General features: G+C 37.3%; 1 protein-coding gene and 1 non-coding gene across 2 annotated transcripts; both read right to left on the bottom strand.

The window, feature by feature from the left end:
- Nucleotides 1-2,718: 2,718 nt before the first annotated feature.
- Nucleotides 2,719-8,363, bottom strand: LOC140817816 (uncharacterized). Its single transcript, XM_073177604.1, has 6 exons — nt 8,336-8,363; nt 8,094-8,182; nt 7,127-7,636; nt 5,569-6,700; nt 3,932-5,477; nt 2,719-3,445 (listed from the first exon to the last, which is right to left on the bottom strand). The coding sequence occupies exons 1-6, from the start codon at nt 8,361-8,363 to the stop codon at nt 2,719-2,721; spliced, it is 4,032 nt and encodes a 1,343-aa protein (XP_073033705.1).
- A 10,653-nt stretch (nt 8,364-19,016) lies between these two features.
- LOC140818906 (small nucleolar RNA R71) lies at nt 19,017-19,123 on the bottom strand. The gene has a single exon (XR_012115136.1). It is a non-coding gene; the product is annotated as a small nucleolar RNA R71 (small nucleolar RNA).
- Nucleotides 19,124-24,120: the final 4,997 nt, after the last annotated feature.

The raw sequence follows: 24,120 nt of genomic DNA, 5'->3' as shown, positions 1-24,120 counted from the left end.
ATTTGGGCTTATCGGTTATCATGTTTTTACAACATGAGGATTGTATAAATCAAGTTTCGAAAGAAACTTTACGGGAATATAAGAAAGTTAGATGTATAGAGATTTGGTTTTCGAACTTCGAAAAAAAAATTTGTGTGTTTCATTTATTTGTTTTTTTACCATTTTGTCCCACAAACACTTTTATTGGATTATATGCTTTGTTTATCAGTTTGTTCAAATATTTATTACATCAGCTTGAGTTATTTCCGTATTTTCGTACAAAGTTACTCGGCTAATCGGTTTATGCCAATAATAATGTTATTCAGTTGATAACCCAACCGTGAGGCACTTTTGAAGAGTCCCAAATGATTTTAACAAAGGTTATTTTGAACAGTAAATGCGAGTGACTTTAATTCTCTATGAATATTCAAAATTTCAGCTATGATCTTCAATGCTCAATGATTGTTTCCTTTAATACTTCAATTTTCCTACGTTACTGAATTTAAAAAATGGCTCTCAAATGTATGATAAGTTGTTTTCCATGCAGAGAATGCCACATTTGTTTTATCTTATTTCCAAAAAATAGTATATAATGTAATAAAGCTCTGGAATGCCCACTATTTTTGTCTCGCGAACGTTGATTAATTTTGTTCGAGGCGAGAGAATTTTAGTAAATCACTCTATAAGTAAAAATTAGTTCGGCTAGCTAGTCCAGCAGCCTACATCCTGCAAGATTTTAATTATCATTGTTATTACCAAAACATATTTAAATTATATTTCTAACTTTTTTAAAAATCATATTTCAATTAAAGCTATACATTATACATATATATAGGAACAAAAATTAAAGCTATACATATATATATATATATATATATATATATATAGGAAAAAAACATATTCCTATATCATTATACTTTAATATATAAAGAATTATATGTTATACCATTGATCCGCATAAAATTTTGTCACGCCCCGATACTCGGGTTTGACACCGGCGTTGTTTAACAATCACACAATCGAAACAACCAGCTTTTGTAGCCCATTCTAAACCGAACCCAGTTTATAATTCATAATTTCAACGAAATAATCATTGTCTTTATCCCAAACACTAAACAACGGAAATAAATGCGGAAGCGTCTTACAAGTAATAGAAAAATAAGTTCCAAATGCACTATTACTGATCTCGCGAATCACCATCCCTAGAACTATTCAGACTCTTCATCCTCAACCTGTTCTTCGGACTTATCTGGGAGAGGAGAGTAAAGGGGATGAGTATTTTAGGAAAAAATACTCAGTAAATGGAGTATATTGAACACAACACAACAAATTTATACCATTTTCGAAACATACATATAAATACAACATGCTTTTCATAATCGTAACATCGTATCCGTAACATAATAACACTGCGATTTTTCACATTTCATGGTTTACTGACGTCAGTCCCTAAGTTTTAATCCTCTAAGGGGACAAGGCCATAAAACGGTTCTATCCCACCGTTGAGGGCCGTATGTTGGAATTCCACCCATTATCAGGGAATCCTCAGCTCACAGTGTCAACACATACACGTAACCATTTTCGTAAAAACGTATAGACGGGAGACGGAGCTCGACCGAATTTTTAAAACAAAAAAAAAACGAAACCTTCATAGGCATAAACCGAAATTTAAAACAGCCCCCTTACCTTAGATCTTGTAGAAAAAAAAAACGTGAGAAAGAGGGGTTTTCCTGCACTGGAATTTTCGAAATTCCTATTCCGGCGGATGGACGGCGGCAGCGCTTCGCGGCTCTCGAAAATCCTAAGGAGACTAGGGGAAAATTTCAAAAATATGGAATGAAATTTTAGGTGCAATTTTCGAGATACTAGGCCCTCCTATTTATAGGGGTTGGCTGCTATCTGAATCGAATGACATCGCATTGAAATCTGACTCAAATCTGATTTTAAATCGAGAATCATATCTATCCGTGATCTAAATCTTCTATCCAAAATTTCGAAATTTAATGTTAAACACATTATGGAATTCGAAATCTAGGGATTGTACTATCATTTGCTTGATTTTTATCTCGGTATCTCAATATCATCCCGAATCTTAGATCTTTATCTGCTCAAGGATCGAAAATATACACGGTATTATCTTAAATTCCTGGGTTCAAAATGTTGCACACGATATAAATTATCTGCTCTAAAATTACAAATAATATCCTGATAAAAATCGAAATCTTGGATTTTACATCTCTCCCTCCTTATGGGAAGTTTCGTCCTCGAAACTTGGGTTAGCTTGGTCTATGAAGAGGTACGGGTATTGGTTCTTCATCCTTTCTTCTAGCTCCCACGTGGCTTTTCTCTCAGTGTGGTTAGACCATTGCACCTTGACGTAGGGAATGATTCGTCGTCGTAGTACCTGGTCCTTGGTGCCCACGATTCTAATGGGAACTTCTTCGTACTTCAGTTCTTCTCCCAAGTTGCTTTCTATCATGAGCTGTTCTACTTCCAACGCGTGGCTTGGGTTCGAGATGTATTTCCGTAGTTGGGACACGTGGAAAACGTTGTGAATTCTAGACATGCTTGGTGGCAGTGCCAATCTGTATGCTAGCGTGCCTAATTTTTCCAAAATCTCAAAGGGTCCCACATAACGAGGGTTTAGCTTCCCAGCTTTACTGAATCAGACAACTCCTTTCATAGGTGATACTTTTACGTAGGCCTTCTCACCAACGTTGAATTCCACTGGCCTTATCTTCAGATCAGCCCAAATCTTTGTCGATCTTGAGCTGCCTTGAGTTTCTCTCGAACTACGGTAACCTTGTCTATTGTTATCTGTACAAGCTCGGGTCCTACTATTGCCTTTTCTCCCACTTCATCCCAATATAAGGGTGATCGGCATTTTCTTCCATAGAGAGCTTTGTATGGAGCCATCACAATACTACTGTGATAGCTGTTGTTATAAGCAAACTCGATCAATGCTAGTTGATTGCTCCAATTGCTACTGAACTTTAGGGTGCACGCTCGCAGCATATATTCCAATGTTTGAACTGTTCTCTCGGTTTGGCCATCAGTTTGAAGGTGATTGGCCGTACTAAGAGTAACTTTTGTTCCCATGGCCCCCTGAAAGCTTTTCCAAAAACGTGAGACGAACCTTGGGTCTCTGTCAGACAGGATGCTCACTGGTACTCCGTGAAGTCGCACAATATTGTCCATATACAGTTTAGCTAACTTGTCCAGATTGTAGTTCATACGAACGGGTAGGAAGTGTGCAGATTTTGTAAGTCTATCTACAATTACCCATATTCCGTCTTGACCTTGCCTCGACTTTGGCAACCCTACCACAAAGTCCATAGAGATGTGCTCCCATTTCCACTCGGGTATCTCCAAAGGTTGCAATAATTCTCCAGGTTGCTGGTGCTCTGCTTTGACCTGTTGACACACCTGGCATTTTGAGACAAATTCGGCCACGTCTCTTTTCATTCTATTCCACCAAAAATTGCCATTAAGGTCCCTGGACATCTTTGTACTCCCTAGATGGACTGAAAATTTGAACTTCTGTGCTTCTGACAGTATTTCTTGGCAAATGTTATCGCTTTCTGGTACACATAGTCATCATTTCATCCACAGGACTCCTTTGTCATCAATCTGTAGATCTTGAGACTTTCCTTCTCTGACTTGCTCTTTAAATTTGGTCAGCACCGGTTCTCGATCTTGGTTTAACTTGACGATCTCCCGCAGACATGGCTGGGCTGAGAGGGAAGCTAGAGTCACTTTGCCTGGGCTCTTCCGACTTAGTGCATCAGCCACTTTGTTTGCTTTACCCGGATGGTAGCTTATGGTCAAGTCATAGTCCTTCAGTAGTTCGATCCACCGCCTTTGCCTCATGTTCAGTTCTTTTTGGGTGAACAAGTACTTGAGGCTCTGGTGATCTGTGAAAATCTCACACTTGACACCATAGAGATAGTGCCTCCAAATTTTCAAAGCAAAGACAACTTCTGCTAGCTCCAGATCATGCGTAGGGTAGTTCTGCTCGTGCGGTTTCAACTGGCTTGATGCGTAGGCGATCACTCTTCCCTCTTGCATGAGTACGCATCCCAGACCTTCCTTAGAAGCGTCATTGTAGATGATGAATTCCTTATCTTCAGTTGGTAAGATTAGTACTGGCATGGATGCGAGATTTTCTTTTAATGTCTGAAAACTTTTCTCGCAACCTTCGTCCCAGACAAACTTGGAATTCTTCTGAGTGAGTTTAGTTAGTGGTATGGCAATTGAAGAAAAACCTTCAACGAACTTTCTGTAATAACCTTCCAGTCCAAGAATGCTCCTGATGTCTGTGGCGTTTTTAGGTTTTGGCCATTCTGTAATCGCCTCGACTTTCTTGGGGTCCACTGACACTCCTGCTTCAGAGATCACATGTCCTAAGAAGGATACACTGTTCATCCAGAATTCACATTTCTTAAACTTAGCATAGAGTTCCTTCTCTCTCAAAGTCTGAAGTGCAATGCGGAGATGTTCTTCGTGATCTTTCTCGTTGGAAGAATAGACGAGGATGTCGTCAATAAATACCACTATGAACTGATCCAGGAATGGTTTGAAAACTCTATTCATTAGGTCCATGAAGGCTACAGGCGCGTTGGTCAGTCCAAAAGGCATTACTGTGAACTCATAATGCTCATATCTTGTCCGAAAAGCTGTTTTTGGGATATCTTCTGCCCTGACCTTTAGTTTGTGGTATCCAGTCCTCAGATCCAGTTTAGAAAATACTGCGGCTCCCTTAAGCTGATCAAATAGGTCGTCAATCCTCGGGAGGGGGTACTTGTTCTTAATAGTGATCTTGTTCAGTTCTCTATAGTCGATGCACAATCTCATACTCCCATCCTTTTTCCTTACAAAGAGTACTGGGGCTCCCAATGGGGACACACTTGGTCGGACTTGCTTTTTGTCCAACAATTCTTGGAGTTGCTCCTTTAACTCCTTGAGTTCAGCTGGCGCCATCCTGTAAGGTGCTTTCGAAATTGGTGCTACACCAGGAACCAGATTAATTTTGAACTCGACCTCGCGGTCCGGGACTATCCCTGGGAGTTCTTCTGGAAAAACATCCGGGAACTCACATACTACTGGGATGTCTTCTATCTTCAGTTTGACTTCTTCTTGCACTTCGCTAACCATTGCTAGGTAGATATCTTCTCCGGACTTCATGGCCTTCCATGCTTGGGAAGCAGAAAGGAGCGATTTCCGTTCCTTTGATTTACCTTGATACACGATCTCTTTCTGATTTGGGGTTTGGAGCTTAACTCGTTTCCCTTTACAGTCCACTATTGCATTGTTTTTGGCTAACCTATTCATCCCTAAAATGATGTCGAAGTCGACCATAACTAACTGTATCAAGTCGACACTGAAAGTCTGGTTAGCTATATTGATCTTACGATCTCTGTGAATTTCATGAGTTTCTATGGTCTTACACGTAGGTGTGGCTATTCGAAAAGGTTCAGCTAGTGATTCGGGCTTAAGTACTAATTTCTTAGCAAACCTTTTACACTCAAGAGTGTGTAGCACCACAGTCAAACAATGCCTAAGCAGGTACTTTTTGAATTAAGATGGTACCTGATACGACTTCATTGGCGTCGTACGCCTCTTCTTGATTCATGGCGAACACCCTGGCATTAGGCTTGCCTTCCTTTGGCTTGTTAGGGTTAGCTCCTGTATTTGGCCCAGTTCCCTTGTTGGGCCCAGCTGCTTGGTTGGCGGCAGTAGGACATTCGGAAATTCGGTGTCCCGCTTTCCCACATCCGAAGCATACTCCACTATTTCTTCGGCATTCTCCCAGGTGCCGTAAGTGACAAGTTGGGCAAGGCTTAATATCTTGGTAACTTGAGTTAGGCGAAGGCCCTTTAGATGGTCCACCAGACTGGTTAGGCCTCTTGGAAGTCTGACTGTTATGCGAAGATTGATTACTCATAGGCCTTTTGTTTTTATATTCCTTCTCCCTTCGCTGGATATCAGTTTCAGCTCGGATAGCTGCGCCCATCAAGTCTGAGAAATTCGCAGGTTGGTAGACAGTTAGAGCTGATTGGATCCTGCTGTTCAACCCCTTCTTAAAGCGGTGCAATTTCAGAACTTCGTCTGCCATAATTGTTGGAGCATAAGACCCAAGGGTGTTAAACTGAGATGTATATTCCACTACTGACATATTTGGGGCTTGAGTGAGATTTTCAAATTCACTCAACTTCTGCGATCTGACTTCTGCCGGATAATACTGTTTCAGAAAAGTTTCTCGGAAGTTTTGCCATGTGATTGGTCCATTAGCGGTCATGGCTGGCGAGACTGCTTCCCACCACTTAGCTGCTTTATCTTCCAAGAAATGCACGATCACATCCACTTTGAGGGCGTCGGGAACTTCCAATAGCCTCAACTGAGTCTCGATACTCTTTAGCCAACTCTGGCCAATTTCAGGATCGGCGTCCCCTCTGAATATCGGACATCGGTTCTTTCGGAGGGACTCATAATGAAATTTGATTCCATTTGGTGGTGGTGGTGGAGGTGGTTGATTAGTGTTCGGGTTTCCCAACCCTTGCAGTGTTGTGGCCACTATGGTGGCTATGGCCATAAGGTCAACTTGGCATAGGCTTACTCTGGGAGGTGGATTTCCGCCCGCATTTGGATCTTCATTATTGTCATTGCGGTGGTTAGCGTACTGCGGGTTGCGATTGTTTCGTGAGAGTCTTCCGGCCATTTCCTACAATTGCAAGTTCTAAGAATTTGTAGTATGAGCAGGATTCATTTAATAGATTGTGTAGAAGTAAATTGAAATCAATGGAACAAATAAAATATTTTTTTATTTCTCAAGCAGGAAAAATAAATGAACATGACCAATCTAAACGAAATAAATAAATGTACTGAAATAAAGAAAATGTAGCAAAAATAGAAATAAACTACTAAGAATGGTTCACTAAAACGCTCTAATCCGCTATCTTTCCATTCCCCATGGCGACGTCAGGTGGGGCTTCTTCCTCCTCGGGATCCTCCTCCTACATCTCCGGGTCTAACAAGTCTGCAAGCTGCATCTGGAGAGTTTCATTCTCCGATTTCAACTCGGCAATCTCTTCACGGTGGAAAAAAATTTTTCCTATAGCATCATTCAACTCGTTTCTTGCATGTATACCGTTTGCCTTATTTTCTCGATGAGCTCTTTCTTCTTCACTTTATCTTTGTCCACCTCCTTGGACAGCCTTTGATTACTCTCAGACAACTGCATAATCATGTCCCATGACTCATCAATTCTCTTTTTATCCTTCAGTTGTGCTTTAGTTAACTCCACGGTGCACCTATCCATTTCTTCCGTAGCCCGCTTGGCTTGAACCATTGCTATGGTTAACGAGTCTCGAAGCTCGGAATTATGCTCCTTAGTGAGCTCGAACATTTGGAAGACATCGTCAATTATTTTCTCTGCTGCCTCCAGTTTGGTAGTCAGATTTTCCACTTGTTGCCTCGTCTCGAGATTACTAGCTCTCTGCCTCCTGATAGTCTTATCCTGATTTCTTAGGGCCAATTCCTTTAAACGTATAACAGCCTGAGCGCGCGTGTGAGGTCGGTGATTATCCAGCTGGATCGTTTCCCTATGAGTAATCGGTGTTACTTTCTTACAAGCAGTGACACGAAAACGAGCCATTTCCTGAAAAAAATAAAAAAGAAATGCTCAGAATATCATAAATAGGACAGAATAAAAATTTCAAGGTTATATAGAGTCAAATATATGAAAATAATAAAAATTTTCGAAAATTTCCAAAAATAGAAAGTTTTGAGATAGACACATAAATTCGAAGCATATGTCGAGAGGATTCCAGAACAGTTGACGGAATCAAATTCGGAGTTTCCTATGAAAAGTTATAAGGGTTACAAAACTTTCCTAAAACGGCAAAAACGACGTTTCGGAGGCCTAAACGAAAGATTTTAGTGATTTGGACCCCTACCTCACGACTTTATGGTGGTGAATATTGATCGTTGGGCCGTTTTGGAGGGAATAGCGTCGGTCCCGATTAAAAATTCGTCCGGACATTTTTCGGTTTTTTTTTGCATTTTTCGAAAAAAATCTTTTCCCACCCGGATTATGAACCTGGCGGCTCTCATACCACTAAAATGTCACGCCCCGATACTCGGGTTTGACACAGACGTTGTTTAACAATCACGCAATCGAAAGAACCAGCCTTTGTAACACAGTCTAAACCAAACCCAGTTTATAATTCATAGTTTCAACGAAATAATCATTGTCTTTACAATCCCAAACACTAAACAAGGGAAATAAATGCGGAAGTGTCTTACAAGTAATAAAAAAATAAGTTCGAAATGCAATATTACTGATCTCGCGAATCACCATCCCCAGAACTATTCGGACTCTTCATCCTCAACCTGTTCTTCGGACTTATCTGGGAGGGGAGAGTAAGGGGGAAGAGTATTTTGGGAAAAAATACTCAGTAAATGGGGGATATTGAACATAACACAACAAATTTATACCATTTTTGAAACATACATATAAATACAACATGCTTTTCATAATCGTAACATCGTATCCGTAACATAATAACACTGCGATTTTTCACCTTTCATGGTTTACTGACGTCAGTCCCTAAGTTTTAATCCTCTAAGGGGGCGAGGCCATAAAACGGTTCTATCCTACCGTTGAGGGTCATATGTTGGAATTCCAACCATTATCAGGGAATCCTCACAGTGTCAACACATACACCTAACCATTTTCGTAAAAACGTATAGACGGGAGACGGAGCTCGACCGAAATTTTAAAAGCAAAAAAAACGAAACCTTCATATGCATACAACCGAAATTTAAAACAGCCCACTTACCTTAGATCTTGTAGAAAAAAAACGTGAGAGAGAGGGGTTTTCCTGCACTGGAATTTTCGAAATTCCTGTTCCGGCGGCTAGACGACGGCAGCGCTTCGCGTCTCTCGAAAATCCTAAGGAGACTAGGGGAAAATTTCGAAAATATGGAATGAAATTTTAGGTGCAATTTTCGAGATACTAGGCTCTCCTATTTATAGGGGTTGGCTGCTATCTGGATCGAGTGATATCGCGTTGAAATCTGACTGAAATATGATTTTAAATCGAGAATCGTATCTATCCGTGATCTAAATCTTCCATCCAAAATTTCGAAATTTAATATTAAACACATTATGGAATTCGAAATCTAGGGATTGCACTATCATTTGCTTGATTTTTATCTCGGTATCTCAATATCATCCCGAATCTTAGATCTTTATATGCTCAAGGTTCGAAAATATACACAGTATTATCTTAAATTCCTGGATTCAAAATATTGCACACAATATAAATTATCTGCTCTAAAATTACAAATACTATCCTGATAAAAATCGAAATCTTGGATTTTACAAATTTGCATACATATAAATTTTTTTTAAAGCTAAGAAGTGTGATAAAGACATCTTGAAGTGTGAGGACATTTGGGGCTGAGATAACTGGACACGAGTCCTAGCTATTTGTTAATGGGAAGGAATAAAGCGTGGATAGCAATTATTTTGTATTGTTTTTTTTTAATAAAAATAGTTAACACAAATTGTTATAAAAGTCTACAACTTTCATTTTCAATAGATGTGAGACAAAAATTAAACATCATCTTTTAGAGCTTGACATCCTCGTCGCGACTTGACCACTCGATATTCCACAAATGCAAAAGATCTAGAGGTGACTCTCATGGGTTCAAGAAGTGGCTACTACATATGTAACACTTAACTCCCGGTATTTCTATTGTTTGCTCTCTGACATCATTATGACATACCCCGGTCCCAGACTTGCACAAGTGGGATTGAATAATAGTTTTTTATCATAATTATTTCGTATAAATCATTGCTTTATAGAAAAATTTAACTTAATTATTATAGAAGTCCATCGTATCAAATCATAAATAATTTTAAATTTTTATTTTCAACCGATATAAGATAAGAACATCACATCAGTGATCTTTAATTTTTATTGCTCCCCTCCCTGTTTTAAACCCAATTTCAAAAGCTAATAGATATTCTTTAAACCCAATTGGTTCTTTAGTTACCCAGTTTCACCACAAGTGGAATTTAATTTTTATAAGTTATGATCTTTTTTTATCCCCTCAGCTAATAGATATTCATTATATTAGATGCTCTTATTCATGTGTAAATATTTAACGTGCTTTTTTTCCCATCTAAGAATATAAATTAGGTCAAAAGATTAATTAATATTTAAAAATTCTCAATTAATGGAATTTTTTTCTATATTCTTATGTTAACTTTAACCTACTTAATTTTAAATTTGGAACAAAATTCTAACTTTTTATAGTTAATTAGAAAAGTTCAAATATTTGATTTGACTTTCAGATTAATTGGATTTCATTATTCGATGTGAAAGTGCTTTTATCTTTCACTTACTAATTTTCTTATAAACAATATCCATTAACTAAGTGTCACTAACTTGAGGATCTTAGGCCTGTTGATTATCAATTACCTACAAGATTTTCTCTTCTTGATTATGTTAACTATTTGCAAATAAAGTTAATATATTATTAATTACTAAAAAAATCAAATTAATCGATTGCATGCCGAATTAACATTAATTTCATGATTTCCTTAGCTATTGATTCTTTAGTAGACCATGCTCAAAAATCTAATTTTTGGTTATGTAATATATATTTTTCTGTAATAATATTCTTTATTCAATTATTATTATATTTATTTTGGCAAATTATTTTAAATGTTAGCTCATGCTGATGTGGTGTAGATAAAAGGTCTTGCGATTGTTATGTTAAGAGTAGATGTTCTAAGTGGTCATGTGAGGTTGGAGTTTTATTTAACTTATAGTAAAATAGTCTTCATTTTGATGTAATACATATTTATTTTGGTAAAAACTTTATTTGTTTATCCATAAGAGATACATAGATAAAGATATTGAATATATTATTGTAAATAAACGATGAGAACATATATGTCATGGTTATCTTGAAACACATCTTTAGTTAATATATATTCTAAATACGTTCCTAGTCGGTTGAAAAAACTAAAACAAAAATAAATGTCGCTCAAGCTCGAGACTAGCATTTGTGATGTTGTGTACCGTGTTTTATCGAAAAAAACATAAAGATGTTCAAACATATAGATGAGTGCTCATACAATGGGTTTATTGAATTAGCCTTGCACACGTTTTCCAATTGGTTATATTCATCGAGTGGATAAAGTTTGTGGTTATGATTATATATCATTAGTCCATACCTGACACAACAATGAGGCTCTACATGATAGGGTTATGCTTTGAATTGTTTATCGATTCCGTGAGAGTCATCAAGTGGCGAGATTGTGTATAGTTATGGTACATGTAGGAGTCATTGCATTTTAATCAGAGATTCTCTACTCGCCTACGGGCGTGAATATCTTTTGTGATCTGATTAGATAATATTACACGGAATATCTGGTCGGAGTAAATAGAAGTATTTGAGGAAAGGGTTTTTCCTTGAAATACATGTGATGCCACTATGAATTATCTAAGATGCTTCACATAGTTATTAAATCTCCAGCAACTCTTGATATGAAAATTACTAAAGATTCGATCGAGATATATAAGATGAAGATATTGTACTGTACGCAAACCATAATCAGTTGGTTCTTGTAGACAATATCAGTTATACCTAGAGGATCATGAGACGATGCTACTAAACGCTCTTACCATGATTCGATGGATCCGATCAGAAATGAATTCTGACATGTTATGATCAATGAGTTAATGCATATAAGCTAATTAGACTAAGTATGTATATGGGAAGATATCCTGAATCAAAAAACACATGGCTAGTTGTATCTCTGAACCATTGAAGGTCACACAAGCATTGGTTTCCTTGTTCCTGTTGAGATGAATGAATTCAATGAGTTAAATTTGAGAAAGAAAAGTTTGATAGGGTCAAACACTGATCTTATAAAAGCTATTTTAAGCTTTTTTGGAGTATTTGAGAGCACGCCTCATAAAAATAGTGAAAGATTGTGTACATGCCAAAATTGTGAGGAAGTGTTCCAAAATTGGCAACTTCCTTGAATTAGTGGTTTGAAAAAATTGACTTTACATCATAATAACGAGAAAATTTAAACTCGTTAGATCAAAGATAATTGATCTTCGATCGGAATTTTGATGATACCACGATCATGGACTTAAAGTAAGTTATCATTTGCTTGGACTTGACCAACCAAGCCCATCTAAAAAGTTAAATGAGCCTATGTAGCCTATTATATAAGACCAGTGTTTTGACCTAACCTCCATAAGCTGTTTAGCCTCAAAGCTAGAGCCTCCTTCCCCTTACTCCTAGTACTCGGCCACCCCAATAAAAACCCCAAGAGGTTACATGCTCGGCCGCCCCCGCCCTCGCAGCTGCTTGTCGCTGGTGCGGCTCCCTCTCTCTTTTTCTTTTTTCTTTACACAAACTTTTGCTAGTAATTTCTAGTATAGTCTAGTCAAGGAACTTGTGTATCTAGTCGTTGACCGGATTAATTATAATAAGAATTAGTGAAGGAGTTCCCTTCTTATTCAACCAACAAAAGTTATCTCCGCTTAGAACCAGAATAGTTGGAGACAGAGCAAATACTGCTTAATGTAAATAATCTAAATATTCTATGCATGAAAGTTTAAGATTATTGTATTTATCCACACGCATGCCCGCATTTGATAAGAAATGAAAAATTTTAAATTTTGTTGCACTAACTGAAATGAGTTTATAATGAGTACAACGGACTCTTATAACAACTTGATTAACCATTTTTGTTGAACGAAAACGATAATAAAATAGTTTTAAAGGAGCTTTCGTGCAATCACACATGCGTGGATCTGGTTGGGATGTGACAATTATGAAATGCATCATAAATGGACAACTATAGGCAAATATTTAATGTTCTTGTTGTGCTTTGTCATAACTGACGCAGAGACATATTTATATATATAAATTTTACATGGATTAAAAAGTGTATTTTCCCTTGTTAGAAAATATATATCATGATGGATCGGTTCTGACACCTGCGAGGGTGCTTCAAACACAATATTCTCAATTAGCTGCAATAGCTCATGTTTTAAGAATGTAAACACCGATGAATTAGATCGAGTTTGGTTTTAAACCAAGCGAAAATACTCGAAATAATCATTCATTAAGAAAGCTAATCAGTTTAAAGCTTTTAACTCGTGTAAACTGATTAACTGATATAAGAGGATCAGTTCTTGCATATATCAATTCAGTTATGGTAAGAACTGAACTGATCAAATCGGTTTGAAAATAATAGTTTAACAGTTAAGCACACAAAATATATTTATAGATGTTTGGAGACTTCAACTACTCATACGTTACCTCTTCTATCATTTCGAGTAGGATCCACTAGAAGACTTTGATTTATACAATGCCTTGTACAAACCTACTCAGCTTAGGACTTACACTACTGTCTAACTGAAATCCTAGCCTAGACTCAAGGCAACACTTTCCAGCCAATACTTTTTTAACGTCTATGTGTCAAAGACTACATACAAAATTTTATTATCTTTGTGCAAGACTCACTCAGCTATTCAATAAGCTCTACTCTCTGTATATGTGAGTGATTGTACGTGAGTGTATGAGAACTGATTTATGAATCCAACACGAAAGTGTTCTCACACACTGAATGAATTGTGCTTTTAATCTAAGCTGACAACACTTTTAAGTGTTCCTACAAATCTGGGCTGATTGCTTCTTGTAAGCTGATATGTGTTATGCGTGCCCTTCTCTGTTGATTTTCACACACTTGTATATTTTTCACTCACACTTGTATATTGATGATCATGGTCTGATATTTATAAAGGCAATGAGACTATAAACCAAGAGTCATCAAATATGTTTGTTGCAATTTGAATCTGTTTCTCGAAATATGTCTGTACTTTCCGACAACCATTCTGGAATGTTTTGGCTTTAAGCACTGCTGCAATGTCCACTATTGTCCTTTGACTGGACAGAAGCAGCTGGATTCCGTTTGAATAATCTTGTCGTGTTCTGCAAATTGATTGATTTCTAACTGATGTTCTGAACTGGTCAGTTGAACTGATCATGAACTGGTTTGGTGAAATCAGTTGGCTCGCCACTGATTCAGTTTGGGCAATCAGTTGGCCCTTTCAATTTTGCGTCTCGATAGCTTCAGTTTTGGCTCGATAACTGATCAGTTTCAGCTTCTGCGCACTTAGATAAATTTATTAGAAACAAAATAACAAGTTTGTTAACATCAAAATCAAGATTGCGAATATTAAATATTCCAACATATCATAATTAACATTGAAATAATATATATCATAATTTATTCGAATGAAATGATTTAATTTGGATTATATGATTTGATTTAGATGGATTTAAAGAATGAATTTGAAATACAGTCATCTTGGGAATTTTTCAAACCCATCATTATTAGCATTGTATCTACATGGATTTTCAAGGAGGTGTTTAACAAATTCACCCAACCAAATGTATTTGAAATCCATGAATTTGATAATTTCAAATTCATGACTTCAAATTCTTTCATCCAAGTACAACTTTAAAGAACCATGATTTCATTTTTAGTTAGTTTTCTAGGTTTTTTCTAATATAACATATAGAAAAAAACCAAACAGAATAAGGAAAATGATTTTTTATCAATTAATTTGTCTAATTTTGGGTTTTGGTCTATTAAACTATCAAATTTTTGTTTTTTTTGTACACTAAATTTTAATTTTTAGCTATTTTGTTCAATATCTGATGTGAAATCTAACAAGTCAACAATTTTCGATTTTAGTTCAGTATTCTTTATTCTTTGTGGTGTCACAGTAGAATTTTTCAGTGTCATATCAGTAATTGGACCAAAATAGACGAAATTAAAATTTAATATATCAAAATAAAATTTTGAAAACTTGTTGAACTAAAAACCAAATTTGAACAAAATAGTGGATCAAAAATCTATTTTCCAAAAAAAAATAGTTTTATTTTCACTCTATTTTATGTAACTTTTATTTTATTTTGAATAATCTAATGCATTATTTCTTGGAAAAAAATTATTTTATAAAATATAAATATAAAATAGAGAACAAATCACATTTACTTTCCAAAACAACCTTTAAAGTTTTGGGTTGGGAAAGTGTAATGGGAAGTTGATCAAACAAAGGATACAAACGTTTTGACAATCTGACTAATAAATTCACAAACTTATTTAAGCAAAATTATTTTAAACATTTTAGTTAAACACTAATAGGCCAAATGGACCTAATTAAATTAATTAATGGGCCTAAGCCTTGTTAGTGGATTAATTAAATATATAATATGATAAACCCTCCCCATTAACCCACAACCCAACGCCACTTTCAGATTTGCGCACACCAAAACACTCCAAAGTACACGGCACACATATACAATATTCAAGAGGAAAAATTGGAAGCTTTCAAGGAATTTCTAGCCAAGGTTGTCGTCCCCGTTCTTCATAATTGTCAATGAGAATTCGTGCGTTAAATACGTAACGAGACGCCATATTATTTCCTTCAATCATCTATCACACCATAGTATTTATTTAATTGAGTTTTTTCATGAAAAACAAGTGCATCATGAAACAGTTTCGTTTTTGTATAATATGTGAATTTTTAAGGTATGTATTTGATCCAAAATCATGATTTTATGTTGTTGAAGGGGTTTCCATGAATTAGGATTTGATCAAGCATCTTTTTACATGAGTTAGGGTCCTAGAAACACAACTAACAAACTGCACAACATGATAAAATAGAAGCTGGAATCCATCGGGTGACATGTGTGTCTTCAGGGCTCAGTTTGTGGGAAGTAAAGGCTTGTCTTGCTCAGGGCTGGGACCAGGGCTAGCTAGGGTTGTGTAAGAGTCAGGGGTGGAGTCCTAGCCACACTAGGACTCGAGCTCCAGAGGCTGGGAGGAGTCCTAGCAAGCTAGGACTCCCACCCTAGAATAAGCCAAAGGGAGGCGCATGTACAGTAGCTTGTGCAGGGAGGAAAGGCTCGGCCAGGGGGCTCTGGGATGGGCTAGGTCGACGCTTTAGGGTCCTAGGATGGTGCATGAGGTGCTGGTTCAAGGGCTGGCTCGTGGGTTAAGTGGCTAAGCAAGAAAACAAGAATCCTAGGCTAGGTGGGTTCTCGGCCATCACAAGTACTGCTAGTGTAGCTTCAGTTTCAGGGGTTGAGGTCAGGACCTTAGGTTCTAAAGGTACAGTAAGGTCCATAGTGGTCTGGGTCTAGGTTGGCTCAGGAGGGGTTCGAGCTTGGCTCATGGAAAAACGATTATGGTTCAAGGGTTCCTAGGCGGGTTTCTCGGCTGGTTATTGCAGCTCTAGTAGGGCTTCGGTTTTGGATTTAAGGGTAGATACTATGGGTTCTAATGGTCCAGGAGGGTGCCTAGATTGGTTGGCTACGTTTTGGCTCAAGGTGGCTCGGGCATGGCTCGAGTATTTTGGGAGATGGCTCGGTGGGTTCGATAAGGTGTCAAAACAAAAATATAGGGACTAAAAATAGATCCATGGCTACACAGGTGTGGCTCATGATTTGAAAGGGTAAAATAAATAATAAAAATGTTATGTTTAAAATTTGGGATCAAAATAATGAGTTTTGGATTTATCCAGGATTTTATCACCACACGAAACGTTAATTAAAGAATTAATTGAAACACCTAGTTTTATGCTTTATAAAATTATGAAAAATTATATTTAAGTTTAAATAATTATTATAAGTCTAATTTTTTAATTTGAGAATTTTATATTAAGGTTTGGTTTAATTCAGGATTAAAACGCGTTAATATGTTATATTTAAAGAATAATTGAATAGTCCTCGATTTAAGCTAAATAAAAATATAAGAAAATTCATGTAAGCTTAAATAATTATCTGAGACATGTTAGAGCCAATAGAATTAAGAAAAATCCAAAAACGTGAAATTTTACGTCTAGGGGTAAGACAGTAATTTTATACCTGAAAATTAGTAAACGTCATGGCAGTGCCCTGAATGGTGTTTGATAGGACTCGTTTTTACGTGTTTTAAGTGTTGGTTTTGAGTCGCATTCATGCATCATATTAGCTTCTTTAGTTTAATTTTGCATCTTTTTAGCATTATTTAGCATTTGACTGATCACGTGTATTTTGTAGTGATTTTGTAGGAATTGAACCAAAAAGTGGGAGAAACTTTGGCATAATGTCGAAGAGGATTCTTTGACCGCCCTAGCGATCATTGTGGTCTGGCCGAGGATTTTTGCGCGAGTGTTTCGCTAGGGCGGTCAAAAGTGACCGCCCCAGCGAAACCTGGGATATGATCGAGGAAGTTTATTCGAGGACCACTCGCTAGGGCGGTTAAAATATACCGCCCTAGCGAGAAGCGAGATTGAGAAAGATTTGTTTCCAAATTTTTAGGGACTCTATCCTACACCTAAACCTAACACACGAGATCAGCAGTCGTTTTTTAGACTTTATCAGACTTTTCATCATTTTTCTTGGAGAGGAGGCTAGGAGCAAAGGAGATTTCGAAGACCTCGAGATTTCCATGCGTCGTGGCCGTCACCCGTCGTCATCTTTAGTATTTTCATTATTCAGTATTTGATTTCTTACATTGATTGTGGTTTTTATCATGAATTCCAGTAGCTAAAACTCTAGATTTGTTGGGATTTGAGGGGATCCTACCCCGTACTCGGTGTTTAACATTATTTCTCGACGTTTTTATTAGTGATTTGTTAATGCTATTGTTCGTTCTTGTTTCAATCGAAGCCTAGCTAACTTTCTTTGATTATTTCATGTTGTTAATGATTTCGATAGAATAATTAACAATAGAATCAAATAGTATAAACCACGGATTTACAATTTTAGTAGACATACGGAATTGGATACGTTTCGATAGTGATAGTTCACCCGGATGAAAGCTAGTGGATTCCATAGAATGTGATGCAATCTTGAACTGTTAAATATTTGAGGACACTTGAGTACTGCATGTTTTTTATTAGTATTAATATAGCTCGACAGAGTATATTAATTAGTCTAGGGAATTCCGTCGAATGCACGAGTAAAAGTCGAGTGTAGTTAGTTAAACACGAGTGGTAGGTGAACTGATAATTTCCCAACAAATTCATTTCTCAATTGATTTAATCAAAATTAATCATTGCGTTCTTGAACACGTTTTCTTGGCATTTTGATTATTTTAATTGTTTAATTTACATTAGTTTAATCATCAACTCAATTTATCGTTGCTAAAGAAATTTTACTTGAAAATAAAAATAGTGTAACGCAGTCCTTGTGGATCGATACTCGTATTCACTTACGTTTATTATAACTTGACTATCGTGCACTTGCGATATTCAAATCGAGCTTTCTTTTATAAAATAAATTTTGGGACTATTCACTGTGCAAGTTTTGCTCGATCAAGTTTTTGGCGCCGTTGCCGGGGACTGTTGATTCACAAATTTTTATTTTTCATTTAAATTCTTTAGCATTATTTATTTTATTGTTATTTGATACTCTCATTGTGTTGCAGATTTTTCTTGTGGTGCATGCGAAGATCACTCGAGTGTAAGCTTGAGCCTTTTGACCCCGAGATCGAACGCACAGCTAGACGTCGACTACAGCAGCAAAGAGCGAAGGAAAGAATGGAAGGCGATCAACAAAGAGAGGAGCCAAGGCGTATACCGATGTTGGATTATGCACAGCCGTCTCTTGATGGAGCACGTCCAAGCATCGTTAGACCAGTCATCCAAGTCAATCAGTTTGAGATCAAGCCAGCTATCATTCAGATGATTCAAAACACTGTCCAATTTGGGGGAAGTGCACTTGACGACCCTAACTCTCATATAGCTGACTTTCTTGAAATTTGTGATACTTTTAAGTTTAATGGCGTGTCTGATGATGCTGTTCGTTTGCGTTTATTTCCATTTTCACTGAGAGATAAAGCTAAGTCGTGGTTAAACTGTTTGCCTGTAGGGTCTATTACTACATGTGAGGATATGGCAAAGGCGTTCCTAATCAAGTACTTTCCTCCGTCGAAGACTATGAAGCTTAGAGCCGACATTACTACTTTTGCCCAATATGAGCAAGAGTCACTTTACGAGGCATGGGAGCGCTACAAGGACTTGTTGAGGAGATGTCCACACCATGAGCTGCCTCTTGGGTTAGTTGTTCAAACTTTCTACTACGGTCTGCTTACTCCTAACCGTACTATGATAGATGCTGCTGCCTGTGGTAACTTACTGAGAAAGACGGCGGAGGAAGGATATGAGTTATTGGAGGAGATGGCTGCTAGTAGCTATCATCCTCAGTCTGATAGGCAGAGACGAGGTGCTGGAGTTAATCAAATTAATGATTTGTCGGCGGTCTCAGCACAGTTAGAGGCTTTGAATAGAAATATTGATGGGATGAGCATGAGTGGGTCGGCTATGCGTCTGCAAGAAATTTTCTGTGATAAGTGTGGGGGTGAGCATGATGTGCAGGATTGCCAAGATGGCAATCCATTCCATGTGCCTGAGGGAGCACCGGTAAAACAAGTGGTGAAGAACCTAAAGGGGGGGTGAATAGGTTCTTTTAGGCCCTTTAGCGTTTTTAAAACGAGTTTGCAAAAATTGCAAGCGGAAGACTTGAGGGACAATCACAAATAAAATGAATGCGTAAAGTAAGTGCGTAAAATAAATGCGTAGTAAAGTAAATGCGTAAAGTAAAGAGGGATAGAGATGTTTATGGAAGTTCGACGAAGAATCGTCTACGTCTCCCCTTCTCGATGAGGATCGAGGTATCACTATATCGACTTGGCTTTAGGAGCTCCAAGCTAGCTTTTACAACCACGCCTCGATGCGTCTACTTGGCCTTGAGGGCTCCAAGGATAGCCACGAACTTTACAACCCACTCGAGAGTATTACTTTCACTCTTTTTCTACAACTCTTTTGATATTACAACTCTTTTAATCAACGCACACAAGAGATAGTAGAAAGCTTTGTAAGAGACAAGAGAGTGGAGTGGGATGATTGAAAATGCATCCTCAAAGGCCTATTTATACTAGTCTTGGACGCCAAGGTTCGGATCTTCTGTTTATGCTTCGGAACGTCCGATGTGATTGAAATCAATTTCCGTAATTTTGGGATGACTTCGGATCGTCCGTTCTTGACTTCGTAGGGTCCGAACATGCGCTTCGGATGGACCGATCAAACTTCGTATCTTCCGAACAGTTCTTTCAGACAGTGTGTGAACAGCTTCGGAAGGTCCGAACTCAAGTTCGTACCGTCCGAACATTCCCGCGTTTCCGGAGATTTGAAATCTTCAACACTTCGTAGCGTCCGAAATGTCCTTCGTAGCGTCCGAAATCTTACTCGATCAATCAGTCATATCAATTTGTCTCCGCATTGAAGTGATTTGATTGCTTGTGTTCGGAACGTCCGATCACGTCTTCGGAACATCCGAACGCTTTCCTCGCAGCTTCCGAACAGCTTCTATTTTGCTTCTGAATTGCACAAGTTCGGACCGTCCGAACCGAATGTCGGATCTTCCGAACGTAACCTGTTCTTAATTTTCTGCATGCCTCAATATAAAACATTAGTACATTTTTAATCCAAGTTTTGGTATCATCAAAACAAAAACTTTGGGATATGTTACAGCATTAAAAACATTAATCTCATCCTCGAGATTTGTATGCGTTTAAGGCGTAACAATCTCCCCCTTTTTGATGATCACAAAACTTGGTTAAAAATTGAGATAACAATAATCAACATAATCGAAATGGTTATTAAATAACTCCCCCTTAATCAAATAACAAGTCTAAGAGGTTGAATTAAGGCGAATTTATTTAATAACCAATTAACAGCAATTTTAACCAAATAAATTCTCCCCCTTTTTGTGATAAGCAAAAAGACATAAGTATAAAGAGAGACAAATAAACAGGTAAAATATCCACTAATAAATGCAAGTCTTTTATACAATGATGCATAAAGATAAAATAAACAAAAATAACAAAAAACATAATCTAAGAATCCGCATCCCGCGACTCTCTATGGCTCGGTTCGGACGATCCGAACACGTTCGGTGGATTCCGAAGTAGCCAAGATGAGGAACACCTAAATTTTAAAATATTTAGCACATAAATGAATGTTGAGCCATAATTATGGATAAATACAATTAATTTGTATTATCCGACATTATAATGCTCACATTAATAATACTCCCCCTCAATTTAACAAATATGTACGAGAGTATTCGACTAGTGTTTACAACTCAATCATGCCAAGTTCACCACGCAAACGAATAAAAGTAGATTCATCTAGTGGTTTTGTAAAAATATCAGCAATTTGATTCTTGGTGTCAACATAGTGAAGTTCAACATCATTTTGCTCAATGTGATCACGAATGAAATGATGTCGAATGTCAATATGTTTAGTACGAGAATGTTGAACTGGATTCTTTGTTAGACATATGGTGCTTGTATTATCACAAAAGATTGGAATTTTTGAAAAAGTAACACCATAGTCGAGTAATTGATACTTCATCCAAAGAATTTGTGCACAACAACTACCGGCAGCCATATACTCGGCCTCGGTCGTTGAAAGTGCAACACAGTTTTGCTTTTTAGAAAACCATGACACCAAGCAATTTCCCAAAAAGAAACAAGTTCCACTAGTGCTCTTTCTATCCACCTTATATCCTCCAAAGTTGGCATCACAGTAAGCTTTTAAATCGAAAAATGAGTTCTTAGAATACCATAATCCGAGATTTGGAGTATTTGAAAGATATTTGAAAATGCGTTTTAAGGCGAATAAGTGTGATTCCTTTGGACATGATTGAAATCGTGCACACAAGCAAACACTAAACATAATGTCAGGTCTACTAGCAGTCGCATAGAGTAGGGAGCCAATCATGCTACGAAATAACTTTTGGTCAACAGGTTTACCTCCCTCATCTTTGTCGAGTCTGACTGTCGTGCTCATAGGTGTGGATGAGGCTTTGGAAGACTCCATCCCAAACTTTTTTAGCATCTCCTTGATGTACTTTCCTTGGTTGACAAAGAAACCATCCTTGCATTGCTTGATTTGGAGACCAAGGAAGTAGTTGAGTTCGCCCATCATGCTCATCTCAAAGTGATCCTGCATAAGCTTAGAAAAATCTCTACACAAGTGTTCATTAGTAGCACCAAAAATAATATCATCTACATATATTTGTACTATCAGCAAATCATTATTTTTAGTCAAGGTAAATAAGGTAATATCAACTTTACCCCTACAAAAACCATTAGACAGCAAAAAGGTAGATAATTTCTCATACCAAGCTCTAGGAGCTTGTTTCAAACCATACAAAGCCTTATCAAGTTTATACACATAATCAGATAAGTGCACATCTTCAAAACCAATAGGTTGCTCAACATACACTTCTTCTTTCAAATCACCATTAAGAAAAGCACTTTTAACATCCATTTGAAACAATTTAAAGTCTCTAGAGCAAGCAAAAGCAAGTAGCATGCGAATGGATTCTAGTCTAGCAACAGGGGCATAAGTCTCATCATAATCAATTCCCTCTTCTTGACTATATCCTTTAGCTACTAGCCTAGCTTTATTTCTAGTGATTGTACCATGCTCATCTAACTTGTTCCTAAATACCCATTTAGTTCCTATGACAGGTCTATCAGTGGGTCTAGGTACAAGATTCCAAACTTTATTCCTTCTAAATTCATTTAGTTCATCTTGCATAGCAATAATCCAAGAATCATCAAGTAAAGCTTCTTCTATGTTCTTAGGCTCTATGTGAGAAAGAAAAGCAAGATAATTGCACATATTAGAAGAGCGAGTAGATACTCCCTTCGATGGGCTACCAATGATGAGGTCCATGGGATGATCCTTGTGTGTAGTCCACTCCTTCGGAAGAGGTGCGTCCTCTTGATCTTTAGGAACATCATCTAGGCTTGTGGACTCCAACTTTTCGCCAAGGATATCTATATCATCATCATCAGAAACAACAGTTCTAGGCAAGCAAGGGTTAGTTTCATCAAATATGACATGAATAGATTCTTCAACTAGTAAAGTACGTTTATTAAAGACTCTATATGCTTTGCTAGAAGTAGAGTAACCAAGAAAGATACCTTTGTCCGATTTAGCATCGAACTTACCCAGGTTGTCCTTACCATTGTTGTGGATGAAGCATTTTGATCCAAAAGCGCGGAAGTAAGAAATGTTAGGCTTTCTCCCTCTCCATAGTTCGTATGGAGTTTTCTTGAGAATTGGCCTTATTGATACGCGATTGATGATGTAACAAGCAGAACTCATTGCTTCAGCCCAAAAATATTTTGGTAGAGAATGCTCACATAGCATGGTCCTTGCAATCTCTACTAGGGTCCTATTCTTCCTCTCAACGACACCGTTTTGTTGAGGAGTTCTAGGACAAGAAAAATTGTGACCAATGCCTTTGCTTTGACAAAAAATTGAAAAATTTTCATTTTGAAATTCCGTTCCGTGGTCACTACGGATTTGTTTGATCAAAAGATTTTTCTCATTTTCAACCTTTTTGACAAAAATTTTGAAATGATCAAAGGTATCATTTTTGTGGGCTAAAAACAATGTCCAAGTAAAACGTGAAAAATCATCTACAATGACAAAAGCATAAGATTTTCCTCCTAGACTAGTTGTCCTCGAGGGACCACATAAATCTAGGTGAAGTAATTCAAGGGGCATAGAAGTGGATACAAAATTTTTATTTTTAAAAGATTCCTTTGTGTGTTTACCAAGTTGACAAGCATCACAAAAAGAATCTAATTTTAAATTCAGCTTTGGCATTCCGGAAACTAGGTCAAGTTTTAAAAGTTTTTCTATGGTGCTCATCCCAACATGACCAAGTCGTCTATGCCAAAGAATGTTGTCATCAACATTTAATGTTACAAGGCTTTTTATTTTTGAAAAAGATGAAATCTTTAAATCGACCTTGTAAACATTTTCACTTCTATAACCTTTGAAACTAATGGTTTTGTCAGTTGTGAGTGATACAGTGCAATCGTGTGGTGTGAATTTGACTTCATAACCCCTATCGCACAATTGACTAATGCTTAGGAGGTTATGTTTAAGCCCTTTCACAAGAAGTACATCATCAATAATAGTAGAGTTAGATATACCTATTGAGCCGATGCCTTCTATG

Source organism: Primulina eburnea, chromosome 17 (genome assembly GCF_022965805.1).
Source record: "Primulina eburnea isolate SZY01 chromosome 17, ASM2296580v1, whole genome shotgun sequence".
NCBI lineage: Eukaryota > Viridiplantae > Streptophyta > Magnoliopsida > Lamiales > Gesneriaceae > Primulina > Primulina eburnea.
Note: the sequence above shows the minus strand (reverse complement) of the source record. Positions and strands in the feature narration are given on the sequence as shown.

What these genes read in the sequence shown, in the direction of transcription:
- LOC140817816 (XM_073177604.1), bottom strand. Translation starts at nt 8,363, where the DNA reads ATGAAGAGTCCGAATAGTTCTGGGGATG. An exon ending in TCGAGAAAATAAGGCAAACG is followed by an intron (nt 6,701 to 7,126) that starts GTATACATGCAA and finishes TTGCAATTGTAG; the next exon opens with GAAATGGCCGGAAGACTCTC. An exon ending in CGCCAATGAAGTCGTATCAG is followed by an intron (nt 5,478 to 5,568) that starts GTACCATCTTAA and finishes CTAAGAAATTAG; the next exon opens with TACTTAAGCCCGAATCACTA.